Below are 27,089 nucleotides of genomic sequence, written 5' to 3'. Positions count from 1 at the left end.
GGAGGAAGGTGATGATTGTGTTGTGGGTCCCTCATCGTTGTTCTGTCACTTTCATGTCAGACGCAGACACGCCCCCTTTGTCCTGCGTCTCACCTGCTTATATAATCATCATAAATAATATATTTAAAAGTTTTCTCGACACATCTTAGTTTAACTTTGAATAAACCTGACATCTCCACTTTGTTCGAAAGAAGGGGAAGTAACTAGTCATCCCTTAATATGATGTCATAGAATAAGCAATATAGAATTCAGAGAACCACACGATGCATCCTATTGGACTATAGACAGGATCTAAAGCTTGAAGCTGGGGGTTGAGGATGTTGGAAAATACACAACCCATACATCCCCCCCCCCGCCTCTCGTCAAAGCTATGCCCCCTAAAAACACATGGATGTGCACTGACAACTGCCAGAGGTCGACTTTTCCGTGCCCCCCCCCCCCCCCCCCGGCTTCAGAGGTGTGTGTCTCTCCGAGTGAGGATCATGTGCATTGAGAACATGTTCAGGTGCACGCAGGGAGGCAGGTCGGTCGGTGAGCCGGAGAAACACGAGTTTCCTTTTCCCCTGAGGACTTAATACGTTGTTGTATTAATCAAATGAAAACAAAAACACTAAAGACAGACACTTGTGTAGATTAACCATTAATTGTGATATTGGTATTTGTCCCACGTTGCTGCTCACTTTCCATGAGCAGCTCAGAGGTTCAGGACCCACGACTGTTTCCTGTCTCAGCTTTAGACGCATTCACCGACATATCAATCCATTCAGAATGATGTGTATATCTGGATGTTGTTGTTTCTGTACAGCTCCACACTTTTGACATTAAGTTGTCATTGGTGTTTGTCGTCTTGATTTATATTCTCGCACTGTGGGAATTGTTATATTTTTTTTTTTTTTGCCTTCTTCATTTTCAGTGTTTTTCCACATTTGAGCAAATAAAATATACAAGATATCAAACCCGGGGTGTTCTTTGCACTCTTCACAGAATCGCCTTGAGGGATGACATGTCTTGGAGAGGTTGTTTGTTGGTGTCACGCTGTGTGTGTGTGTGTGTGTGTGTGTGTGTGTGTGTGTGTGTGTGTGAGTCTCTCGAGTGTTAGAGTTTTCCAGGGCTCACTTCACTTCCCCTGACTGCTTTCACACTTCCACTTCGAAGACAGAAGAAAACCGCAAAAATAAAAACAAAGACTTGGTCGGTGTGTGTTTGGGTGTGTGTGTGTGTGTGTGTGTGTGTGTGCGTGTGTGTGTGTGAGCCCTCGCACCAATACATCAGAGACAACATCTCCTGCGATCTCGACTTCATTCCCTGACTGTCACGCCTTTCGCTGATTTCCTGTCAGCGTTCCTGTCGCCGTCTGCCCCCCCCCCCCTGTATTTCAGCTGACATGAGGTTTGGCAAGTGGCTGCAGATGAGCAAAGTATCAGCAGCATGATGGAAAAATGCCTCAGGACCAGTGATCCAAACATCCATCCCAGCAAAACCATCAAGTAAGAAAACTGAAACTTGCACATTTGAAGTTGTGTGTCGTCGAGGTCGCCTCAGTTTTGATGCGTCGGCATAAAACACAAAGTTGCCTCCAAAACTAGACAACGAACTTATGACACAATAAGGCTAAATGAATTATTGATTGGCTTAGGGGGGGTTAGTGTGTGTGTATGTTTGTGTGTGTGGGGGGGGGGGTCTCAAGACGAAACTGGAGAAATCGATTTCAGAGTCGAGCTGGTCACTTAAGACAAATCCATCAGGAACTTTTAATATGGACGATAGTGAGGCTTTTAAATTTCTATTCTAAAAACAGTTTGAGTTTGAAATTCCCTGTTTTTAACTTTCAATAAGAAGTGTTGCATCATTTCCAGGTAGATTGAGTGTTTGTTATATTAAATGTTGTGTTGACTTGATTGATTTGACTTGTTGCTGCTTTCTAATGAGCTAAAGGTTTTTTGATATCAACAGAGAAACCTTACTGGCAGAAAACAGTATTTTTCATTGTTTATGGTAATTTGAAGATTAAATCCAGTTCTAAGTGACAGCTCCCACTGGAGTGCAGCATGTGACCACCTGGAGAGACCGGTGGGTATAATGGTTTACTCTCTGATTGACTCTGAACGTCACCCACGCCGAGTCGGCTTTGTGTTTCCCAAATCACTTTTCCCTTCATCGTGTGAGCTCGACTTTTCTTTAATTTTATCTAAGATCACAGGAACAATGCGTGTTTACTCTCTTTCAGAGGTTAGACGTGGATTTAATTAGAAACTCCACGTTGAAGCCTAATTCCGGTGAGACCTCCCGACCCCCCCCCCCACAGGTGTTTCTCCTTAGTTTCACCACTTTTCTTCAGTCTCAAAGCCTCGACCCCATTTTAACAGGGGCTGCGACGCGCTCCAATCTTTATTCATGAACCCCACACCCCCCCCTCACCCTGTGTGACTCCTTCAAGTGCCATCCATTCACAAGTCCCCTTATCTCGCCCGGCTGAAGAGGACTCCTAAGAGATGCATCCGTTCAGCCATCGTATTGATCTGGCTTCCCGCTCGCTGGGTAAAGAGCGACACGGTGCTGATGAATGAGCCGCGTGAATAGAAATCAGCCTCTTGTCAAAAGGTGGGAGGAGGAGGAGGAGAGGGAGACGCAGGACGGGAGGACAAGGAAAGACAATGGCACCTTTTGACACAGCTTGCTCAAGGTGGTGAATTCCGCTCCTCACCATTCTCTGTGAAAAATGTACAAACATCCCTGAAGGGAACATAGTTTTGGGCCTTTGAGGCGGTGGTGGACGTGGCCACAGAGTCAGATCCATGTCTGTGCAAAGGGGAAGTGGTCGAAAGTGCCAGACAGATGCCAACGCTGTTGTTTTACATGTCACACCTCTGGTTTCTAAACCGCGGTCATGTTATGTGAGGTCAACCGTGACAGAGGCAACTGATGACTCAGCAAAAAAGACGGGGGTCGTCTAAAGGGCAACATGGAGGGAGCCTCTTATAACAGAGACACAGAGAGACGTGGACAGTGATGGTGAAAGACAGAGAGATAAAGACAGAAAGGAAATGAGATCGTGAAAGCTCGAGTCAGAACGGGGGGGGGGGGGTCGAGATGAAGACTGAGAGCAGAAGACAAAGGGAGAGGGACTCAAACTCAAAGAGGAGACGACGCAGATGGAAGCCGACAGAGCGCTTCACTTGATCTCAACCTCCACAAGGGAAACAGGCCCAGATACTCAGGCTTCAGCCCCCCCCCCCCCCCCCCTCCTCCATCACATCTGGAGCTCTCACAGAACAGAAAGGAGCAGCCACCAGCAGATGCTGCTTCGCAACAACAAACCTGCAACAATCCCACCCCCCCTCGTTTGAAGAGCCATGGCCACACGCCGACAGGAAGTCAAGTACTGATACGACCACGTGTGAGGAACGTTCCCAACGCCACGTTCGAGTGGGAGGAGTTAAAAGAAGAAGAACGAGGAACAGACCACAGATCTGCTGGAGACGCTGGAGGGAACAGTTCACAGGACATGGACCAGGTCATGTGTTTACTCTGAGATCCTGTTCTGTCCCGAGAGATCTGATCAAATGTTCAGCTCCCGGTTTGCGTGTTCTCACTTAATATTAAAATGCTAACCAGAAGGTCGGCAGTTCGATTCCCAGTCTCCCACATGCCGAATTGTCCCTGGGCACGATACTGAACATTGAACTTGTTTTTTTAAAAAGACAAGAAAAGAAACTCAACAGTATTTATTTACAGTCCATTTGTTGCCAACTTCTGAAAATGTTAAAAAAACGTCTGTAAGTTCTCTCACTGTAGAGATTCAGCTTCCTGCAGCCTGCAGGGCTCCAGCAGCCAACGCTCTGTGAACACATCCATCTCCATCTCAGTCCAGCATGTAATTGAGCACATTCTGTTTTAACCAGGACTGAGAAAAAGAGAACAAGTCGACTATAAGTGCCCTGACGCCATTCTCCAGTCGGGTTTTATTAGTTATGAAAGAGCCCGAAGGCGTGAGTCCATGTAGTGTGTGTGTGGATGCTGAGAGAAAAGGAGCCTTCTTTCAGACACCTCCATCTTGTTTGTGAGGTCTCTTTGAGGTGATCCAGTTGAAAACCTCAGAAAGGCTCTGGTGTCATCACCGAGAGACGGCATCATGACAAAGACAGAAAAGACAGATGATGGGAGTGAAGATCTGCCGGACACCGGGCGTGTTGTTCTTTTCATTTGTCTTTTTTTTGTCTTTCCTTTGGATGAAGCGTTGCCCGACATCCGGTCCCTCTGTCAGATGAAAGCACCACATGGGAGTGTGGGGGGGGGGGGGGGGGGGCGAGAATCTTAATACCAAAATCAACTTTTCCCAAAAAACGTTATCTGCTCCGTTTCCCTCCGTCGTCTCCGATGTCTTGTAACACGGATCCAAACGAGGAGTTTCACCCACTGGTCCTCTGAGGACGCTTTTATATTCACAAACACAGAAATCGTCATGAATGTCATTACTACTGTGATTGAAATGGGACCCTGCTTACATGCAGCAATGTGCCCAATTTAATGCTCTTCTGAACAAAGGATAAATAATGTTTCTGAAATATGTCTGATCCAAATCTGAGACGGAAACATCTGTGCTTTCTCTGCTGCGCAAGGAACTTTGAGGCCAAAAACTACTGACACGATCACTTTAATGGGCTGTGAAATAAAGATGGACGACATGACAGGGTTCTTCTCTCCGGGGTTAAAGAGAAACAACACGAGAAGCTGCATTCGCTGAAGTTGTGTTTTCAGAGAGGAACTGTTAGGCTCTGGCCTTGTTCACACTTGCTATAGAGTTCCACATCTTCTCTACGCTGACAGATGGTGAAGGAAGTATGAGACTAGAAGGTAAATCTGATCCAGTCATAAACAGCATATGAATAAAACCTATAACAAAGAGAAAAGTGACAGAACTATTCACTAGATTTGAGTTCTACTTTGATGGCCACTATTTCAACATGAGAAAACATCTCATTCCAGTTCCCAGATGTGGTTTCACATTCAGGAGGCCCTCTGGAGTTTTCATGGTAAACAATCACAGTCAGGAGAAGGACTTCAGGCCGAGAGTTTCCTCGAGGCCAAACAAACACACTGGAAGCTGTTCCTGCCCCACGAAGTTCCTCATGGAAGGAACCTGTGATGTTTACTTTAGATGATGCTGCTGCTCAGTTTATTGCCACAGCGCTGCCACCGACTGCTCCTCCCTCTGCAGTGGTCACAAACACATATATAACCAACAGGGAGGATCTCTGCCCATCAATCTACGTAGCTTCTCACGTGTCGTCGGCCAACCGACAGCAGAACAACAGCCCCAGGGCAAACGCCAACAGACCGGCTCTCTGGTCAACAGCCAGCTGAATACCAAACCAACTTGTTCCAAACTCCTTGTGTTAAATTCATAGATTCCAAATAGTTAAAGTTAATCAAACTTGCCATTGACAGTTATCATTTACCCTCTGACAACTTGTTGAGATGAACTTAAACCTGCAGATCTTTTACTTTCAACTAAAGTTCAACTAAATAAACATTAATCGTTCTACACCAATTCTCACTCTGCAGCTGCAATGACACTATTCACCAGCAGGAGGACAGACAACTTTTACATTACATTACATGTCATTTAGCTGACGCTTTTATCCAAAGCGACTTACATTTTTAGAACACTCATCATTTTTATGAGGAGCCATCTAGGGGTTCAGTATCTTGCCAAGGACACTTAGGCATGCAGATGGGATAGAGTGGGATTCGAACCGGCAACCTTCTTGTTGCAGAGCACCCGCTCTATCCCCTAGACCACGCTCTCAACTTGATTAATGTTTGTTGGGAGAACAATGCCTCGTCTCAGATGTAATCTCTGGAAGGAAGAAGAAGCAGCAGTGACAAAACTAACATTTGATTCTGCTTGTACAACCTGTCAAAACTTATTTCAACAGAAACAAGAGAGAGAGAGAGAGAGGATCGGAGTGGGAATGAGAAACTCTGCCTCCCTCTCGGGACCCCCCGCCCCCCCCAGGAGTGCGTTATGGCCCCGTTCACCTCCCTGGTCTCTCCTCCCCGCTCATTACAGGTGAGGAAGAGGAGGAGGTGGAGCAGAGAGTGGACGCACGCAGTGGAACCTCCTGATCTGACTCATTCATTATTAACCGGGCGCAGGGCAGCTTTCAGCTCCTCGTGGGCCTATCAGGGAGGAGATATAGCCGCGAGGCACATCGTGCACTCTCGCTATCTGTTCCATCTTCCACTCGTATCTCTCTCTGATGACCTGACAATGAGGTCAGATACAAAGATGGAGTGCTAAAGAACGCTCGAGCGGGGAGAAGGAGAAGAAGAAGAAGAGAGGATTAAAACGGGAGATGGGGCGAAAGGCAAAGGAGAAGGGGGTTAAGAGCGAGGGAGGATTGGAAGGGTAAGAGAGAAGATGGAGAGAACAAAAAAAGAGGGAGAGAGGAAGAATAAATATGAGAAAATGGAAACAGATGGAGCGAGTGAGGGGGGGGGGGGGGGGCAGAGATTCACAGAGGAAGAGACAGAAGAACAAAGCTGAAGAAACGAGGAGATTCTGGCACAGCCCCTGCTGAGTGCCCAGGGAGGCCCCTTAGGACCGGCAGGCAGGGCTCGAGCGTGTGTCGAGTATGGCTCTGCCGCTCCCCCCCTCACTCAGGTGTCTCGGGGGGGATGAGAGAGAGAGAGAGAGAGAGAGAGAGAGAGAGAGAGAAACCGAGAGAGGGTCTGCTGTCAGTCAACGCCACGAGGAGCAGGCGGAGGGCAAACCAGCGCCGAGTGTTTCTGCACGTTTGAAATGAATCACAGGTGAATTGTTTGAACACAAGGGAATATTTTAACAAACAGAGGGGGGGGCGGAGGACAGGGAAGAGAGGAGCTGCAACTAACAACTCTCTGCAACTTCTGATTCGGTAAAATGGAGGAGTGGGATGTTTCTCTACCGGCTGGGAACAACCAATTCTTCAGCAGGAAGTTATATGGAGGGATATTAAACTTTTCTTATCTTTCAGCCGTGTCCCTTTGTTTGTTTGTTTGTTAGGACGGGAAATGGGTCAAAAAGAGACAGGATATATCTGTTTTTCAAAACATCATCATCACCAGTCGCTCACTGTGGATTTCCCCAAAGGGCTTGACAGGAGAAGTTCTTGGAAACATTCAGAGCGATGGACTTTGTGTGTTTCACCTCCAGCCCCTCTGGAGACTTCCAGGAGAAGGTCTGGACTCCAGTGTTTGTCTGAAAGCAGCTTATGAGCAATTTGGTTTGGATCCAAACACAAAATGCAGGTGTGCTGGATTTGAATGGAGTCTCATAATGGGACTGCTGGGCCTTGGCGGAGGTTGGCGCCCCGGGTGCAGTTATATTAAATTGGACACAGAGCTGCTCAGGACGCTCGGACACTCACAGCTCCCTCATCTCTTCTTTAGATATAAACACGTTTAAGTGACTCAACCTTTCAAAGTTCGGAGCCTGAGAGCCTCTCACTCTGATGGATGAAGTCACAGCTCCACTTCCTGATCCGTGCTGCAGCGTCCTCTACCCGGCGTCCTGCTGTCAATCAGCCGTCAGCCTGCCTGTCACCGCTGCTTGATGCTCATGAGGCCAGATGTGTGTGTACAAACAGGGAGACGGCACACGTCACGGTCGGGGGGGTCAATGTCACTCTTCTTTTCAACTATCCGCGGTGATGGATCTCTTTCCCCCTGATTTAGAGCACGGGAGGGAAGAAGCTCCGAGCTCGATAATGGATCCGCTGAGAACCAAACACCACCGGGCCGATAGTTGAGAATGATCCGTGGTTTGTAAACGGGTCGCAATTTAAACTGACATTTGGAATTGATTTTATTGAGCCGACCCCCTACTCGTGCTCTCGTGTGGTGTGAAGCTTTACAGAGGGAGTAGAGAAAGACCCCGTCACTGTGTGTGTGTGTGTGTGGTGTGTGTGTGGTGTGTGTGTGTGTCTGGTGTGTGAAGGACAATCCCACAGCTCAGAGGGCACACAGCTCCACTGAGTGGCCAGCTGCCTCCCATGTTTAAATAAAGCGGTTTTCCCCATCGCGTTGGTCTAAAACCTGCAGATGTGTTTAGGAGGCTGAGAAGTAACACAATGATCACGACAACAGAATTATTCATGTTGTGTTGCAGGCCACTTCCAGCTGACAAAATATGCATGAGTTGCCACTTGGTTGTCCTCAGAGCCCCCGGGGGCCGGCACACAGCGCTGTGTGGCCTCTGTAGGTGTGGGTCTGTGTGTGTGTGTGTGTGTGTGGATCGCTGTGCAAACATATTTCACAGCGACTGGGCTTTTACTTTTGTCTACGTTGTCGGTCAGGAGCCAAAACATCGGTTCAAAATGGCAACAGTTTCTCAAAAGGACACTAATCCGTGCACTCAGGTAAATTCAACCGGCAAGAACGAGACTGTTTCTGTGCTTTCACTCCGGGTCCATTTGAGGGATTTGACCCAAACAACAAAGCAACTGGAACTTGAAAATGATGGAAGCGGTTCCTTTAACGATGGTTTAAGTAATTAAGGAAGTAAGACACTGTGTCTGCCTTAGTTTTCCAAATACACATTGAATTCAGGTGGAGGTTATCTTTGTCTGAATTAACCTTTTAAAAAAACATGTGCTGCCGTTTGTCAGAGCTCGTCCACTGAGCTGAACCAGACGTCACAGACACCATTAGCTGGTTAATCAGCTCGTTTGCCTTTGGCTGAATTGACCCACAGTTATTTAATTACCGTCACGGCGAAGGTTGTTTATTCGTCTGTTTGCTAATGACTGAACTTATGTCGTGAAACTTTGTGGATATGATTTAAAAGATCCTGGAATCCATCTTCTTTCCTCAACATGACACAAGGTAGTTTCAGTTATTAGGACGATTAGTTAAACTGTTCTGATTTAATCATGTGAGGTTTATATACTGATCAAGTGCTTCCAATAAAATGATGCTCTCTGTGTCACCTTTGTTCTTTATTCCCCCCCCATAGTTATAATTTTAGCACCAGTTTAAATAAAGAGCTAATGTACAAGGGAGGGGGGGGGGCAACCTGCTGTATAACCTGGAGCAAACACCCAGCTGTGAAAATCTATGATGCAACTGCTGCGTCGTTAAACTGAGGGCGAGAGGGGGAGGGGGGGGGAGAGGAAGGATGAGGCAGACACACATGACTGGGATGCTGACTTGTGAGATGGGGGGGGGGGGTGATGACACTAATCACCTCTCAGCTCTAACAAGGTAAATGGTTCAAACCAAGGTCAGCGAGCAGAATCCCAGCGCAGCTCGCTCTCTGCTGCCCCTGCTGGTGGCTCTCAGGCTCTGACGGGGATTAGAAACCATCGGCAGGTCGAGTTTCACAACCTCAAGGTGAAAGAACCCGTGACCTGTCGACTGCAATGAGTCCAACACAGCTCAAACTTTCCCCCCTGATGTTCATCTGAGCTCAAACTTCTCTTTGTCTCAGGGGAGGAACCTGACGTCTGGTGATTCATTCACGTCGTCAAATCCCAGGCAGCACAGAGCCAGACGGGGCCCAGGGCGCCAACCTTCTGCCGGCCCGTCTTTTAATGCCTCAGCCCCCCCCCAAGTAAATCACATCCTCCTCTTTTCAAACAGGAACAGGGGGATAAATCACCAATCATTTTAAATACACCCGGCAAAAATGAGTGAGTTATGATTTCTCCGATTTTAATGATTCATGTCAAAGAGGATGACATTTAAAAAGACGGTGTTGAGACAGACGTGAGCTGTGTGTAGGTCAGTGGTCGTCAGTGGCTCACAACTCTACTGACAAAGGCTGAGTTTCCTGTGAGTGCTTTGAATGAGGCTTCACAGGGCATCAACAAATCCAATCAACAAGACCAAATTAAACGAGACCAGAGTTGATCCATCGATACAGACCGACTCTTGTCCCCCTGTGGATTCAGTTAGAGAATTGTATCATCTGCTCATTCCAGAAGGTAAAGGACGTCTGTCTCGTCAGAACCAATGTCCACTGATTCCCTAGTTTGTGGTTCTGCTCACTGAGTGTCTGAACTTTGAATAGACAGATGACGGAGGCTTCAGGGTTCCATGGATTGAGCATCAAGCTGCACCCAGCGTCACCACAGAGGATAAAAACAGCTCCTTCCAAACCGGCCGGCACTGAACTTATCACTTTAGAGTGTGAGGATAGGGACTCAAGGATGACGAGTGACATTTTGAGGTGCCGAACACTGCCGGCATCGGGGGTTTATGTCCCACTGGGAACGCTCCTGCACTCAAAATATACAGCGAGTACTCCTGTAGAATGGAAGTGCCGACCAAAAAGGCCCCGGTTATTTTTAATCCCAGCCGTCAGGAGGCACAGATGTGACACAGAGGTGCACTCTGGGAGGAAGCAGAACTTTTCTGGGACATCTCGCCTCGCTGCTTGAGTCGAGTTTGTCTTTCTAAGTAAACGCCACGGAGGACGGATACGTGGTCAGTGTTCAGGAACAGCTGTTCAGACAGTGTCCTCCTTCCGCTGCTTTGATGTGTACATCAGAAACAGGAATAAACACAGGTCCCAGAACAGCGACCTGGGACCAGCTGCAGGTGAGGAGGAGGAGGAGGGTGTCTCAAGGACTGACGGTTTTATCACTGCAGAGAAAAGCTGGTTCCTTTCATCAAAATGTTAGTTCCATCAAAACATCACACGTCTCTTGTATTCCCCAAAGAACTCACTGCTGCACAGGAATATCTGCCCTCGGCTAAAAGGGACATTCAAGTGTTCTTATGTAATTTGGTTGATCACATATTCACGTATCAGAAATATCTCCATGACACACATGTCCCAGAATGCAGCGTTACGAAAGATGCTTATTGTGATAGCTCTCTTAGCCCCCCCCCTCCACCCTCCAGCAGTTTGGACTTATGCAGCCAAGAAATTTGTCAATCAGGTCAACATCGACTTCAAAGGGTTCGTTCTTCCACATCAGCCAAGTTTAAGATTACCAACATGACAGTTTGAGCAGAAAAAAAGAAATAAGTAAAAGAATGTACTTTCAATGCATTTTCCAAAAGTGTTTTTTGGAAGTTTCATCAGGGCGTTTTTTTTCCAGGCCTGGAGGAAAACTTCCAATTTGCTCCGACACTCCAGAAAAAAGTGTTAATTCAACGTGAGTCTGAGGTGAGAAAGTGCTGCATTGCTGGATGTGAATATGTTAATGCGTCTGTTTGCTGTGAAACGTGATGTTTAATGCGTCATTTATTTCATTGTGGCTGGAAGAGTCGTGTGGGGATATCTGTGCTGGTGCAGCCGATAACGGGAAGGCACCACCTTCATCCGTCCCCACAGGGAACACGGCACACAGGGAGAGGAGCGAGGGAGCGAGGGAGCGAGGGAGAGCGAGATTAAGACGCAGAGAAAGTCTGAGAGAAGAAGAGCAAACAGTTTTTCGCATTAATTAGCATCCCTCTCCTCCCCCGCAACACAAACAATGCAGCACCCAGAAGAGCCAGAAGCAAACAGGGACGAGGCTGCGAGCTCGCTGACTCCAGGTCTGCGCTCATCTGTGCAGAGAATCAGTGGCTCACACATCAAACAGGACCGAGCTGTGGGATTAAGAGCAAGTCACAGAAAACAAGGGAGGGAGGGGACGGAACGAGGGAGACGGAGGGAGGGGAGCGAGGGACAGAAAGTCGGAGGCAATGACGGAGGGAGGAAAAAAAACAGAGGGAGGGAGATGGAGAGCCAGAGATGAAAGAGGACCGATAGGATGAGAGCACAAGGGGGAGGGAGAGAGGGAGGGCAAAAGCAGGGGATGGAAGAGGAGAAGGAAGGAATAAAGGGAAATGATGAGTGGAAGAGGGACAGCGAAGGAGGTGCAGGAAGGTAATAAACAACAGAAGGAGCTGGAGGAGGAAGGAGAACAGTGGATGAAGCAGCCGACAGAGAAGAGAGAGTCTGCATGTTCATCCCGTGACGCAGACCTCCTGCTCTGAATGCTGACACGCAAACATTCAAACGCTGACGCATGTGTATAAACATACAATCATCACCGGGCGAGCGACTGCAGGCTCGGCATTTGTATGCGGGGGGGGGGGGCTGGATAACAGCACAACCGCTTTTTTAATGCTGAATCCAATCCAAAAGAAACCGCAGTCAGGAGGGTGACGCTGAAAAGCTCCTGTTACCGAAGCACCACCGCGTCGGCAAGAGACCGGGTATCGAACAATACGAGAGAGAGAGAGAGAGAGAGAGAGAGAACCCCTTCTTCAAAATCCACCCCATCAGTACTGCCCCCCCTCTCTACATGGCTGCAGGAGCAATGGGAAGCAACAGGACTTGGAAGAGCCCGGCAATTCATTTCAGGGCGAAATGCAGACACAAGACAACACACACACACAAAACACACAAACATGGGAGGATACTCAGTAGGAATAAACACACACGTGTGCAGTCGAGCATGCGAGGGACACGCTTGTGTACTCAATTCTTTGGTCCTGCTCATTTTTACCAAATCGATAACACATTACTGAGGTTCCTGAAGGAGAGAGAGACACAGGCCGGGGGGGGGGGGGATTCTTCACCGCTGAGGTTCCATTTATTTCAAACATTCCAGATCAGATCCAAAGACGATTCACCAGAGTTTACATCCGATGTGTCCGAGCGAATGTGTGTGAACGCATACGTCTGTCTATCACATGTCATCATCAATTTAACACGGGGGGGGGGGGGGGGCACAAGGAGAGAGCTGGCGTCAAAGTGAGGCGGCCATATTGTCAGACAGAACACTGATCCTGGATCCGTCCACAAAGACTCAGATTAGGTTTTGATCCGTGTTTTCAAACGGTGCCAGTGTTGTTGTTGTTTTTTTTAAACATCACACGTACCGAACACTTTCTGCAGATGGAGACTTGTGAGACTTCAAAGCTGCTTCCAAAAATGTTTCTGTACCAACAAAGGACGACAGGACGATTCTGCTGGAGCCGACTCTGCAGTTTGCTTCAGCTCGGGGACGTTTGGAGTATTTTCAGCTCATTGCTTTGGTTTTACAGCCATTTTAATGTTTTTAGGCGATTCCATCACACACACATCTTTGTGCGTGAGAGAGATTTACAATGAAGCAAGATTTTACTCAATTTCATAAAATCAATATGTGGTATTCCATGTTGATATCATGGAGGAGGATATATCAATGTATTTAATGGGAAACTGGGACAGAAATATGTTTGAACTGGAACTGGTCAGAGGAGTTGGTCCTTTAATATGTGAACAAGGACACATCTGCATTCACACAGCTGAAACAGCCCTGGTCCCTTTAAACCTGGAACAAAGTTCTGAGAGAAAAGATGTCAAATAATGGGTTGTTTTGTGGTAGATAATGTCGCTCTGTGTCGCTCTGTGTGTGAAACTAGTCGTAAAAACTATACATCACTCGTGCACTAGATGTCAGGACCGTGTGTGTTTCCTACTCCGGCTCTGTGCAAAAGATAATTGACACAAATCATGAGCTGCTGAATCTAATTTCCACGTTTCCAGGAGACGCTCTGCTCGTATTCTGTGGTTGACAGCGGAGATAATACACGGAGGAACCAATTGAGTGGGTATGTGCTGGTGTGTGCATGACACGAGTAAATAAAAGAAAAGGGAGTGCATGTGTGTGCATTTGTCTGTTTGTGCTGACAGCCGACCAGCTCCTGCAAACCAGTGAACTGCAGCACTGGTGCACCGGCACAACAGAGCAGCTCTGGTGATCCATCACGCTGCAGCTTCCACACACACACACACACACACACAGAGAGAGAGAGAGAAGGAAACTACAGCCACTCGATCACAGGACACATGTGCAGTAAGTGGACTGACACACAGGAGCTGCTCACCTGAAGAATGTGACAAAGAACTGCACCAGGTCCATGAAGTTACTGTGCTGGGAGAAGGCGATCTGTGAAAGAGAAGAAGGTAGAGAGAGGAGAGGGTCAGGCATCTCCATTAATGAGGCAGGCATGAAAACACTGGAAGGATTTAGAGTCGACCTTGTAGATCTGACAAAGGGAATGGAAATGAGCCAGAGAGACAAACGCTGCACCTGCTCACAAACAACAACGACATGTTGTGTTTGTGACATGTGCGTGTTCACGATTTCCATGTTGTCAGCATGTGTTTGTGTGTTCGCAGCATTTCTAGACCCTCACAAGTTCCGTCACGGTGTGTGAGGATGAGACATGTCGAAGGGTTTGTGACTCTAACGACTGGTTGGGTGTGTGTCTGTGTTTTTAGACCACACGTCTGTCAGAGCAGCAACACAACAGCTGCACACAAAAACACCTTCCTGTACATGTGGGCAGTAATATTCACCATGTAATCATCACAAGAGCCATCGTGCCAACAGCATCCTGTCTTAATCAAGGTTGCCAGGGGTAACATTGACTGTGCTGTACCCCCCCCACACACACAAAACACACACAGCCACACATCTGCAACGACACAACACTGCCCCTCTCTGGCAGCAGGGAGGTACTGCGTGTGCCGCCCCTAGCAGAGTTCCCCTCACACACTTTCCTCGGAGGTGACAGCTCAGACCAGAACCCATCATCATCATCACTGCTGCTGCTTATTATTCCAAAGCAAAGCCGGGATTTACATCCTGTTCCACTGGAGGAGGAGAAGAAAGGAGAAGAAAGACAAAAGCCTGGAAACCCATTTGTGTGCATGTCGGATTAATCCATGAATACTTAATATGTGATCAAGAGTTACAGTATGTGCACGAGAAGCTGTTTATATACAGGAACAACATGGGGCCAAAGGCAGCGGCCTCCTCGTTGAGATGACAGCGGGGGGGGGGGGGGGTTCTGAAGGGCCCGGGGTCTAATTCACTCATGTAGCCGCGGCACCATCTGGCTCACTAATGTGCTGCTGTTGATTACTGTTGAGCTCTGAATCCTCGGTGGGATCATTTCTGCTCCGATCGGTTGAACAATGAGGAGAAGTTCAGGTTCACCAGTGAGACCCAGAGAAGGATTTAAAAAAAGGATGTGAGCGGTGAAGAGCCTGGTGGGAATCCATCACTGGAGGTGATCAGCTCACAGTTGACCCCGGGGGGGGGGTGCCATTCGATCTCTATCAGCTTGTGGAAGAGGTTTTAACCCCAAATCAAGCTTTGAGAGTTTTAAATCTTTAAAGAAAACTGAGAACTGAAAGTTCCTCAGAGCCCAAAAGTTACACCTTCAGTTTCTTTTCAATCTGAACTTTCTCTTTTGTCTGAGCGGCTGCTCTGCATCCAGACAGATTGAAGTTACAGTGACGTGTTCTCCCTCTGCCTGGCTTTTGTTAGGGGGGCGTGTCCGACCAGCTAATGGGTGTGAATTATGCAAATGTTTGGCTTTGTGCCATAACGTGACATCGTGAAAGGTGCTCCAGCTAATGACGAGGTGTCTCCACAGCTTTTAGGATTTCTATGGAGGAGAAAAGATCCTTTATGAAGACTTTTTGGGTTTTTAAACTTTGTAGAACCTTTAGAAAAAGTGAGTCAGCATTAAACGTCTCAGCTTTTCAGATTCTGTTCCCTGGTAAACACAGTGCAGAGCCAGTTCTAAATTACCCCTAGACGCTGAAGTCAGACAGCGAGTCAGGAGGTGGCAATTAAGAGAAAATGGTTTGGAGGGAATATTTTACGAATGTGAAAGGAAGCGTGTGGAGCCGTGAGTGACAGGGATTCTATTTACAAGGAATTTATTATTTTACGAAGCCGTTTATAATTACAGGCTTATCATTCTCTCGTATCCTGACACCACGGCCCCCCGACGAGGACAACGCCCACTTCCCAGAAGACGTTTGCTTTGGCGTCGTGTCACCACAGCAGAGCTCAACTGTGGAAGAAGACGTGCGATAAGAGTTATTGTAGTAATCTCGAGTGTCAGCCGTGTGGCGTGCTCTGCCACCGGGGGGGCAGGCTGACGGCGGCGGGAGGCCCGGGTGGTGCTCTCGTTACGGGCCCAGCAAGGGGGGGACTCTTTAGGGGCTGTGGAGGATCTGGCAGCCGGGCCTGTCATCCTGCCGCCGGGCGTTAACACAGGAGACAATCTGCTTTTAATGGCTTCTGACAGCCTCTTGTTCCACGTTGGTGTTTCTGAAGGAAGGGGCTTCGTTATCAGTGAGAGTGAGAGAGTGAGAGTGAGAGTGAGAGTGAGAGTGAGAGTGAGAGTGAGAGTGAGAGAGAGAGAGAGAGAGAGAGAGAGAGAGAGAGAGAGAGAGAGAGAGAGAGAGAGAGAGAGAGAGAGAGAGAGGGGGCCGAGCAACAGGTTCCACAAAGAGGAAGGAAGGGATCAGAGTTTCCAATATGGTGGAGAGGAAACATGTGAGGGGGGATGTGCTGGAATTACAGATCTTTGAGCCAGAGCCACATGAGGGATTTGTTGATAAAAATGTATTAAATTAACATAAGACACTATTTTTTTATGTTTAATTTGAAGTTGTGTTCTTCATTACGCTTAATATCATTTTATTTTAAATTTCCTGGCAGATAATTTAATTTGGATTCATGCAGCTGGCTCCAGTTTGTTCCTGCCACGATGCCACAAGCTGGCAGAGCCCCCGTGTTTCTGTTTCCTTCTCTCTGTGTGTGATCAGCACGAAGACGCACACATCAGGCAGCCATGCATGTCCCAGATAAACACTACACAACACAGATACACCGCCCGGCCCAGCCAGCTGATGGCTGCAGCTGCTCCGCACCGGGGTATTAAACTGGAAGCTGTTTCTAATCTCTACCATATCATGACATGTTCACTGAGGCACGGAACAGGAGATCACAGCTCTTTAATGTAATTAGGCTGGGATTTGCCTTTCATTACAAACATCATTAAATTCAAATCTATTCTTCATCAAGAAAGAAAAGAAGGAGGAAGAGGAGGAGGAGGAGGAGGAGGAGGGAGGGAAACTTCCTGTCGGCTAATCTCAGAGCCAATCGATTCTGCTTTGATGATGAAGTCGTCACTGAATTCACTTTGACCGGCGAGTCAAAATGATTTCACTCCAACATCTGTGCAGCTTTTTTACTTGATGCATATTAGGTTGAAAAACTGTTCAGACTTGTGGAGAAAATATTACACACTTATTTCAGTGCAACACATGGGCGGGAGGGGGGGGGGGGGGAGCTGAATGCAACAAGTGGTGTCAGTGCAAATGGAAGAAAAACAAATGGTGTGTGTGTGTGTCCTGTTCCAACGCTGCTGCCGACCACGTGAAGGCAAACAGAAGCAACCTTGAGGTGGTGTGTCGGAGGGTGGGCGGGAGGAAGAGAGAGAGAGAGAGAGAGATGGAGAGAGAGAGAGAGAAGGCTTAGCTTGCACACAGGCCTCTCTGAATCTGAATGCAGCATGTGTTTCAACTTAACATTCCACTTTGCCCTTGCTCTCTCCTCGGCTGCTGTTTATGAACAGTCCAACAATCCGCCAACACTGAAGGATCAACCGCCTACCATCGCACACACACACCTACCTACACACACGCAGACACACACATTGCCACAGTGCCGGAAACCACTGCAGGCTGGCAGAGTGCGAGAGAAACCAGCAACAAAAGAAGAAGAAATGGTAAAAATCTGGATTTGAGTTGAGGAGCAGTGTGAGGAAAAGAAAGTAAAACAAGTGAAATGTTACCTCGCTGACGAAGGTAAAGCTTGAGCGCTAGCAGACCTGCATGCTTTAGTTTCAAAGACAGGGGTGATCTTCTACATGATCCCGCCCAGCGGTGCAGGAGGGGAGGTGGACCAGAGGAAGCTGAGAGGAGAACGCTCCCTCTGCTCAGCTCGGCTCAGCTCGGCTGTGGAGCTGCACCGGTGACCTGGCTGGCAGCAGCTGGAGCTGTGAGGCTGAGGAAACTAAAAAGCCTCCACAAGGCAGGATACGGAGGGATGGAGGCAGGGTTTCTCTCCCCTTCGGGAGGAGGGCGGAGGGGAAGGAGCTCGCACAGGGCAACCAGTCAAATCACTTCCAGAACTGATTGGAGAGGCACAACTGTGGGCAGCCCTGCACAAAGAGGCCAGGAGCAGAGGGCCGCACACTCTGAAACCAGCACCAGTGAGTCCTGGCACCGCATCGAACTGTGTGTATTAGTGAGTCCTGTCCCCTGTGGAGCTGCAACAACTCTCCAGCACCAACTGTGCATGCACACGTATGATGACAACTAGGACAACAGTCCAGTCCACCTCTTCAGCTTGACAACATGCCTGCTGGAACAATAGCAAATCAGTCTCAGCTGCCAATTATGACTTTTAATCCAGTTTTCATAGAATCAAATGAATGATCAAAACCAATGGGGGAGGCCGGGTTTATGCCCTGTACCACCGCCGGCCACCAGGGGGCTGACCAGGACAGTTTGGCTTCACTTTTGGAAGCAGCCATGTTGTTCATGTTTATTTACACCTGGTCAGTTTAAAGTGTGAAAACAAGAGAGAAGGATGAGAAAGATGAAAGCCTGAAATGTGTCGACCAGAGAGCTGAACACGTTTTGACATATTTAAGAAAATATTCCTCAATGAATCGACCGAGTGAAACGAGTCGGCTCCGATTCTGCTGCGATTGCATTTTCACGAACACTGAGTCATTGTGTGAGCACGTCTTTGCTGCCAGCATACAGCAGGGGGGGGGGGGGCGCTGAGGGCCGGATCCGTCTGCACCGTCCACATGGTCGTGGTTCACCGGGTGCAGCGGCGTCTGCAGCAGCACGACCAGCGAGCGGTGGCCAGCGCACACAGAGCGTCTGTTCACTGCCTCAGCCATTGAGCCACATCAACACACGGGACGAGCTATTTCACCCCCGCTGACCACACTTTAATGGCGACTGCCAACGTTTCACATTTTGAGGTTTTACGAGCCAACTCCTTTGGTTTTGTAAAGGAAAGTGGCTTTTGAATCGGGGGGGGGGGGGGGGGGGGGGGGGCTGAGGAGTCCCAGTTAGAACTGAGCACAGCCTCACTGCTCCTGTGAAAGAACACATGTGGAGCCGGGTTTATATGCAAGTTGCACATATTCAAACATGCTTGATGGTAAAAGTCTCTGTTGTCTTCTGACAGTGTTTGTGTTTCGGATGCGAGGCTCAAACACAGAGGAAAAAGTGCTTTGCTAAATATCTTTATTCACAAGCACAAGATGTGTCTACAGCTTGGTGTCCCCAGATTAATGCAAAATATCACATTTATCTGTATTACGAAATCTGGTTTTACAGAAATGATGATTATGATTCTGGAACGAGCCCGGGGGTGGTGGATCTGAAGCTAACCTGGATCTTGATTGGCCAGGTGAAGTTGCTCACGTAGACGAAGAACGTGATGTTCGGGTTGTTGCGGAAATCAAAGTTCTCGTTGGAGAAGCTGTCTTTGAACTCTTTGATGTTGCTCCGAGAGACGATGGGGATCTCCTCGCCGGTCTGAGTTCCTGCTACAGGACAGAGAGAAGAACGGGGAGGAGATGGAGACTGTTAATTCCTAATGATCTTCAAATATGAAAAGAAGCATTCCCCATAGTTGAAAGGCTAGATGATTGGTGAATATGGAAACATGTGGCAGGTTGTTGGTTTCAGCAGCTCCAGAGAGAGACCTACCACTGAAGCTCGTGGCCCAGGTGATGTTCAGGTTGAAGTTCTTGGAGGCGTTTATAAACATGTCCAGATCCCGGTTGGGCTGAGGAGGAAGAGAGAGAGAGAGAGAGAGAGAGAGGAGACAACAACAACCATCATCATCATCATCATCTTCATCAGCTTTGGTCCAAATATCAAAAACTGATTGATAAAATCCACACCAGGTAAAAAGCCTGCTCTGCTCCACAGTTACACATGAACAGCCCCCCCCTCCCAGCCTCAGTTCAGTTTGCAGCTGCACAAACAGAAACTGTCTTGCAGGCCAGAGTCAGTTTACACAGCTAATGGAAGCGGATTTAGCAAAACAAATGTTTGCCCAACAAATCAGTGACGAAGATGAGATCTATTAAAAACACGGGGGGGCGGGGGGGCAGCGGTGAAGAGACATCAGCTCAGATCAGGTCCAACCGGAGTGAATGAAAACTTAATTAAAGATCAGGATTGATTGAAAGGAAGAGTCGGCTAATGATTGAGTAGCTTCCCTCACTTTAGTGGACACGTTTAATTTAAGAGAATCCATAATTTAACATTTAACCATCTTTAACATTTACAAAATTAAATAATAAATATATTGTAGTCATTGGTGAATTAACGATCAATTAAAGTGTTTTGAAATGACGAGAACATTTAGTTTCTAAAGCATTTATATCCAGTTATAGGGAAAATATGAATATTAACCATAAACATCATCTCCACTCACTAATTAGTTTTGCACGGCACTCGCTGACAAAGGGATCAATTCAGAATTAGTTATGTGTGTGTGTGGGGGGGGTGATACCATCTGGGATATTTTCTCAGATCCTCGTGTTTCAGTTTCAGCTGCAGATGTTGCAGCAAGTAAACAAAGCTGTGAAAACATCTGTGTGGTTGTGAGACGAGTGGAGTTCACACTTCAGTCGGATGACGTTAATGTCTCTGAGTGAGTGTGTGTGTGAGTGTGAGTGTGTGTGCGACTTGTACTCGGGGAAGTGTCAAAATACTTGTCCTCAGTTGTGCTGCACATTTTTTTCTATTGTAGTTTCAGCTCTTGAAAAGCTAAAATAATAAAAGATACAAATGGAGAAGTGTCCTACGAAGGAACTTTAACAGTTTGACAATAATCGAGGACAGGGAACCCAAATCATCATCATCATCATCATCATCATCATGTGTTGTCAACTTTAACGTCTAACATCCTAACACAGCTGACAGCTGCTGTGACGGGGGGGGGGGGGGAGACGTACCTCCTCAGGCGTGGCCACGAAGTTGATGGCGGTGTAGTAGCGGTCGTCCTCCTGCGACAGGCTGAAGGTGAACTGGTAGTCGATGAGGAGCGTGTCTGTGGGAAGTGAACAAGTTGTGGGTGTGGAAGAGCGAGAAGAAGAAGAGGAGGAGGAGGAGGAAGAAGAAGAATAGCTCCATCAGTCCAGGAAAATGTATTCAGGAAACTATTAAACAGATGAAATATCACAGTTTAAGAACAGAAGTCACACGGTAACCCCGTTTCTTTCCACCTTCTCATGATCTGGAAACTTTGAAAATCCATTTCTCATTCTCCTGCCGACGTTATTGACCTGCAGAGGAAAACTCATTTCCTCCGTCACTTAGCGGCCACAGCGGCTGCTGCAGCCCGAGAGGCTCAGACGCTTTCTCATGCTCCTTCAGATCAATGCAGGGAAATCACATCTGCAGCCGATTCAAAACTGAAGGACGTTCAATGTGCAGGGGGAACTGAAATAGGTTTCATACCTCCGAGAAGCATCAAGTTAAAAGACATTTATAAAAAAAAAAAAAAAAATCAGGATTTATTCCTTTGTCTGGATTCGGCTAAAATAATGTGTTCACCCTGTTTTGTTTTTTCTGTTTTTAATCCCTTTAGTGATTATTCTAAAATAGAAACCACATAAACCCATTGAAGACAACAAATTATATATAAATAATTTTAAACAAAATGATGAAAAACAAAGTCTACACAGATAATGTTTTGTTATTTTTTGCTAAAACGTTCTAAACTAATTGCAATTTTAATTAATTTGATTATCAAGAGAATTTACCAATTTTCTACTGATGAGAAGAACATCCTGAATTTACAGTCATTTAACAACAGAGACAAGCAGCCAATCCAAGACTTAAAACTTTTTTAGAAAAGTGGAGAAAAACCCTTTAAAATATATACATATAAAGATAAAGTTCAGGCTGTAGATATAAATGTCTGTTGTGAACAGACGAGGGCAGAGGAAATCAGACCTTCAAAGCTCCTCATGCTTCTGAGATTCACTTTCATCTGCGTCTCCTATTTGAATCTTTCTTTATTTCTTTAAACATCAAACCAGTCCAGACCGGCTTTGATTCAGGAGCCATGTAACCGTCTCGTCTTTGACCCGAACAGGAAGAGGAGTCGGGCCTCACAGGGCTCAACGCGGCGCTGCCCGACCCCCCCCCCCCCCCCCCCGCTCTCAAGTTGTTAATTGGAATTCCACTTACAGTAGCATGTTCCTTTGAGGGGGTTGCCTTGGTAACGGTTCTCCACTTCACACCTGAGAGAGGGAGAGAGAGAGAGAGAGGTGGAGGAAGGATGGGGAGAAACGGGACAAGAATAAAAAACAGGGGGAGAGAAAAGAAAAGAAAGAGGGAGGTGAATAGGGACGGTTAAATCTAGTGGTAAATTGGTGCATCACACAGAAGAGCAGTGAGGAAACACAGTGGACTCTTGACCTTCAATCAGCGAGAGCGAGAGAGCACAATGAGAGGAGAAGAGAACGAGGTCGAGTGAAGATGATGAACATGACGCCCACAGCTACAAGAAACCTCAGGGATTCAAACTCTGTACAGAAAAAGACCCGTTTTCCCACCGATGACGGTTCATCTGTGAAACACTATCTGGAGTTGTAACTGGTTTCAGAGGCAGAATGGAGATGAAGGCAAATATTAGGAAACAGATCTGGAAGCGCTAATGAACAGCTGCTACTGTGGGGTTGGCAAATGAGAAGAAGCTCAAAACACGATGGACACGCTGGTGGAAGAAGACTTTCTTAACATCTCTCACGTTTTGGCTTGTGGCCTTGCAGGTGTAATTATTCACACAAAAAAACTTTTATAATGACTTAATTGGTCTCATCAAACTTTTGCTCACGTCAGTTCTTAATGAGGTCAATTATTTTGCTCTTTTTTTTAAAGGAGACATATTCTGCTCATATTCAGGCTGATAATCTGTGTAGCATGAAAAGTTTTAAATGCTCTTATGTTCAGAAAACACGTCACTCTTCTCACACTGTTCATTTCTGCACCTCCTCTTCTAAAACTCTGCTCTGATTGCCCGACTGGCTCGTTGACACACAAACGTCGGCCTCCACTCTCGCTTTACCTGGAATTGTAAGGGGGGGGGGGGGGGGCGTGCCCTGCTAGCTCCTAGCGAGGCATAATGTGAATGTGGAAGTGCCCCACCGGACAGCTAATGATGCGTTTCACTAACTTCAGGCCTCGTCTGCACTGCACTGGATATTTCCCTCCCCTCCATTTAAAAAGAATCTCCCTCCACTCGCCCTTCAATTTACTAAACATCTCCTTTCAGACGATGAAACAAAACCACCAGCCAGTAGGTGGCAGTAAAGTCTACCTCAACGATACGTCAAATATCAGACAAGAAGATTGTTTCTGGCGGGTGCACATTTCAAACTCTTAAAACCCTGTTTACGTGTGGAGGCTTGACTGCAGAGGAAGAAGTTGGTTTTGTAAAATATCCACATTGGTGTGGACAGGAGCTCGGGAGCAGAAAGAGATTTCATATTCCTGAACTGATTCGTAAACAGTTCTCAAGTCAGAGCAGCGATGAACCCAGTCGGTCCCACTAACTGACAAAGTGCCTGATGGGTAATCAGGATCCACAGAGTTCAGACTCAGGTTCCTCCCACAGTGATGAAGAGCCATTTGAAGGACCTCTGCATGGACCTGTAAGTACCACTCTGGGGTGCTATCTAAATCTTAGCATGTGGTGTCACCAGTAATGCATGTGATGGACTAAAAGAAGAACGCTCCCCTTTCTCCCTCCAGGAGGATTTTACTGCAGGGCCATTACGGTTACAAGGTTTTTCTTAAAAGTGCAAACACAGCAGAAGAGGAGAAGGAAATGTGGGAGTGCAGAGGCGTGGCAGGGAGGAGGAGGAGGAGGAGGAGGAGGAGGAGGGATGAGCCTCGTTAAACTCACAGGTGGCAGCGATCTCCTTTGATGCCCTTGGTGGTGCAGAAGCACTTGCCGTTGAGGGGGTTGCACATGCTGGCGTGGCCGTTACACTTGCAGGCTGAACAAGAGAAACACACAAAAGCAACAACAAGCAAATTAAACACACGTCAGCTCCTCTCATTTGTGAAACAACTATAAATATCTTCTAGTATCTAAATGGTTTACAAACACTGAATGTTTAATATAATTTATCCAATTGAAAGGACTTTTGTTTACATCCCCAGATGCAGCGATCACCCAGATATCAGTAAAGTTATGGAAAATGTGCGGTTTTCAGTTCAAGTCTGAAAGCAGCTATACAACCACAGATTGAATTCAAAGTCAGCTACTGATGTTTGGCCCAAAGAGCGACTGGTACCAGATTGAAATAGGAACTAAAACCCAAGCATGTTATTGCTCTGAGATCCATTAGCTTATAACTCCCTGGGTTCAGATCAGACAGGATGTCCCTCCTCTGGGTTTAATCATCATTGCTGAAAATCCCCTTGTTGTCCCCAGAAGTCGGCCTTTTCAGAACCACACCCTCAAACCCCAAGACTGACAGATACTCAGAAAAGAGTCACAAGAGAAGAGGTCCAACCCAATCCAGATGTTTGGTTCTAAAGCCGAGGAGAACCTAACCACGACCCCTCACTGCTGGGACATCCCAACATCCCAGATACCAGTTAGGATCGGTGGCTTTGGGGGGTGAAACATTAACGTTCCTCCTATTTTTGTATAAATGCTGTTTATTTATATTTATTTTTACAGAATGAGCCTCTGGGTAGTAACAGCTGCTGGATGTGAAGAGATCCTGTGTAACAGATGTTGGAGCCTTGAATACTAATTCATGTATCAGTGTTTATCTTGATCATCTGTATACAACTTCCTGTTTGAGGGATTGAATTCGTTCTCTTTAATGTTCACAATGTGTTAAATCAATGATATGATCAGATGTGTTGGTGTGAAACACGTCTGTGAAAACCCAGAGCGGCAGTTTGCTCAAGAAAGTATGAATGTATAAAACTAACAAGATGAAAATATGCAGAAATACTAGTTTATTGATTTACAGTCACTGACTAAGTACATAAATATATATATATATATATAAACACACACACCCCCGAGGGCCGTGTGGAGAGAGAGGTAAAGAAAAGGAGTAAAAGTAATATATAGATAAGCTCAATTAAGCTGTGGAAGAACGGGCAGATTGATTAGTTGTCTGATTGACTGACTGTCAGAATCTGTAACCTCCCAGGGGAACACTCTGCCGGTGGATTCACCGCCAGGGGCCGGTACTCACGCTGGCAGCTGCCCCCGTTGGTCGGATCCCCGTAGAAGCCGGAGATGCAGCTCTCGCAGTGACGGCCGCTCGTCAGGTCCTCGCACTTCTCACACACGCTCTGGTTGAGGCACTGACTGTGACCGTTACACTGACAAGCTGCAGGAGAGAGGAGACACACACTGTGTGAACATCACACACGGGGACACAGGGATACTGGGAGACAGGGACGCTTGGACACTGGGACACTGGGATCTGTACGTTATAAGTCCCAGTAAAGTGTTTTCTCTGCCTGCCAGGTTTATCTGTGGAGATTTAACCTGATGTATCTATTAAACTGGGACTCATCTCGATGGCCGCTGCAGTTTATTGGGAAGTTCATCACTCGACTCTGGTGTAATTACAATTACATGAGTAAAAACAATCAGTGTGAACGGCCGAACATCTGCTCCAGTGGTTCTGTTTCAGGAGTTTCATCACGGGAGCACTTCAACACTTTACCGTTCACATCATGAGAGAATACTCTGCCGCCTGTGACACGTATCCAGAGCTTGGTATTTGGAGGAGGTGGACATTCAAGTAAACTCACTGTGTAGAGCTCTAGTCTTAGTAAATGTCCCATTAACACCATTAACTCCAAGCCTCTCCTACCTGGGCAGTGGATGAAGGACCAGTTGTATTTGTCCCCACTGGGACACATGCTGGCGTTGAGGGCCGGCTGAGAGCTGGTGAGCAGACCGGGCAGGGTGGACGGGGCCGGGACGGACGTCTGGAAGGGCCCGCGGTACGAGCCCTCGATGCACTGGCCTTTACCTGTGTTACTGGGATCGGTGCACCAACCACAGCCGGGCTGGTCCAGGCAATGGCCACACGTTCTGTACCCGGAGCAGTTCTCCGCTGAAAACACAGGAGGCAGGAAGAGTTCAAAAACTACACATCGAAAAAAAATACTCTGATTTTTGGGATGCAAACCTTTATCATGATGTAAATAACAGAGCTGCCTATATGTTGCCACAGGTTTGATTCTGTCTCGGCCCTTTGCTCTCTCTCTCTCCCCCCCTTTCAAATCTAAAACTCAGTCCACAGAGCCCAGTCATATCTCAAAACCATAAGAAAATAATAACCAATCTTTCTGAGCACTGTCATTTATCACCATCTCCTCCCCGAGCCCCTGGTTCTCTCCACTCTCTCTCCACTGATATTTGTCTATTCTAGTTCCCCACCCGTCTTCTGTCGATGGCTCTAAGCAACAATCTGTATTTAATTGACCTGTTCTCTTCTGCACCGTAACAAAACCGTGCACCAGCCACAGGCAGAGTTATCAAATCATCATTAATCTCAACTAGTGGAGGAGCCAGAGCTTAATGTGCTCGGCTCAAGGAACATTAAACCAGCCCGAATATTTAAAATCTGCTCCAGAAACCAATAGTACTTAGAGAAAACTTTACATTTAGGGCTTTTTTTCAATTTGTCGAGATTATTGATGATTTACACCAGCAGATTTCAGATTATTTCTACATTTCAAAGATTGCAGCTCATGAATCCTCACTCAGAGGTTATACAGGTTTATTTGTGTGTCTACAACATGCACATGTTGCAACACTTCCACAAGTTAAAGAAATAAAAGTGTGTTTCTATGTTGGCGACTGAGATTTGGAGAAAACCGAGTAAGAACTGGGAAACGGGCCAAAGAGAGATTTCTGTCAACATGCTGTGTGTCATCATCGGGCAGCGAGTCTGGAGATTGTGCGTCTGAAGGCTGAGGAGCAAACATCGCAGAGCGGCTCTCATGACGACATCGTTGATTCTCAGAAGGAGAGATTAGAAATAAAGAATCCCACTGCAAAGACGAGTAAAGCTTCTTTTGATTTGTTTTTCAAATTCCTCAAATTCTTTCAAAATGACGAATGTGTGATTTCGATGCTGAAATCAAAGATCCACTGTGAATCATGAATTATTCACACATTACTGGAAACTTTATCCTTCATGTTTGTATGAAG

At 46.9% G+C, this 27,089-nt stretch overlaps 1 protein-coding gene across 1 annotated transcript in view; it reads right to left on the bottom strand.

The window, feature by feature from the left end:
• Window positions 1-27,089, bottom strand: part of atrn (attractin) — a 102,600-nt gene that overhangs the window by 40,701 nt on the left and 34,810 nt on the right. Inside the window, exons 18-25 of the mRNA XM_062397579.1 lie at window positions 25,741-25,986; window positions 25,111-25,248; window positions 23,793-23,886; window positions 22,073-22,125; window positions 20,833-20,927; window positions 19,574-19,652; window positions 19,253-19,410; window positions 13,855-13,916 (exon numbers count right to left, since the gene is read on the bottom strand). Coding sequence (XP_062253563.1) covers window positions 13,855-13,916; window positions 19,253-19,410; window positions 19,574-19,652; window positions 20,833-20,927; window positions 22,073-22,125; window positions 23,793-23,886; window positions 25,111-25,248; window positions 25,741-25,986 — 925 coding nt within the window. The remainder of the gene's footprint in view (window positions 1-13,854; window positions 13,917-19,252; window positions 19,411-19,573; window positions 19,653-20,832; window positions 20,928-22,072; window positions 22,126-23,792; window positions 23,887-25,110; window positions 25,249-25,740; window positions 25,987-27,089) is intronic.

This window comes from Platichthys flesus, chromosome 10 (assembly GCF_949316205.1).
Source record: "Platichthys flesus chromosome 10, fPlaFle2.1, whole genome shotgun sequence".
Lineage (NCBI taxonomy): Eukaryota > Metazoa > Chordata > Actinopteri > Pleuronectiformes > Pleuronectidae > Platichthys > Platichthys flesus.
Note: the sequence above shows the minus strand (reverse complement) of the source record. Positions and strands in the feature narration are given on the sequence as shown.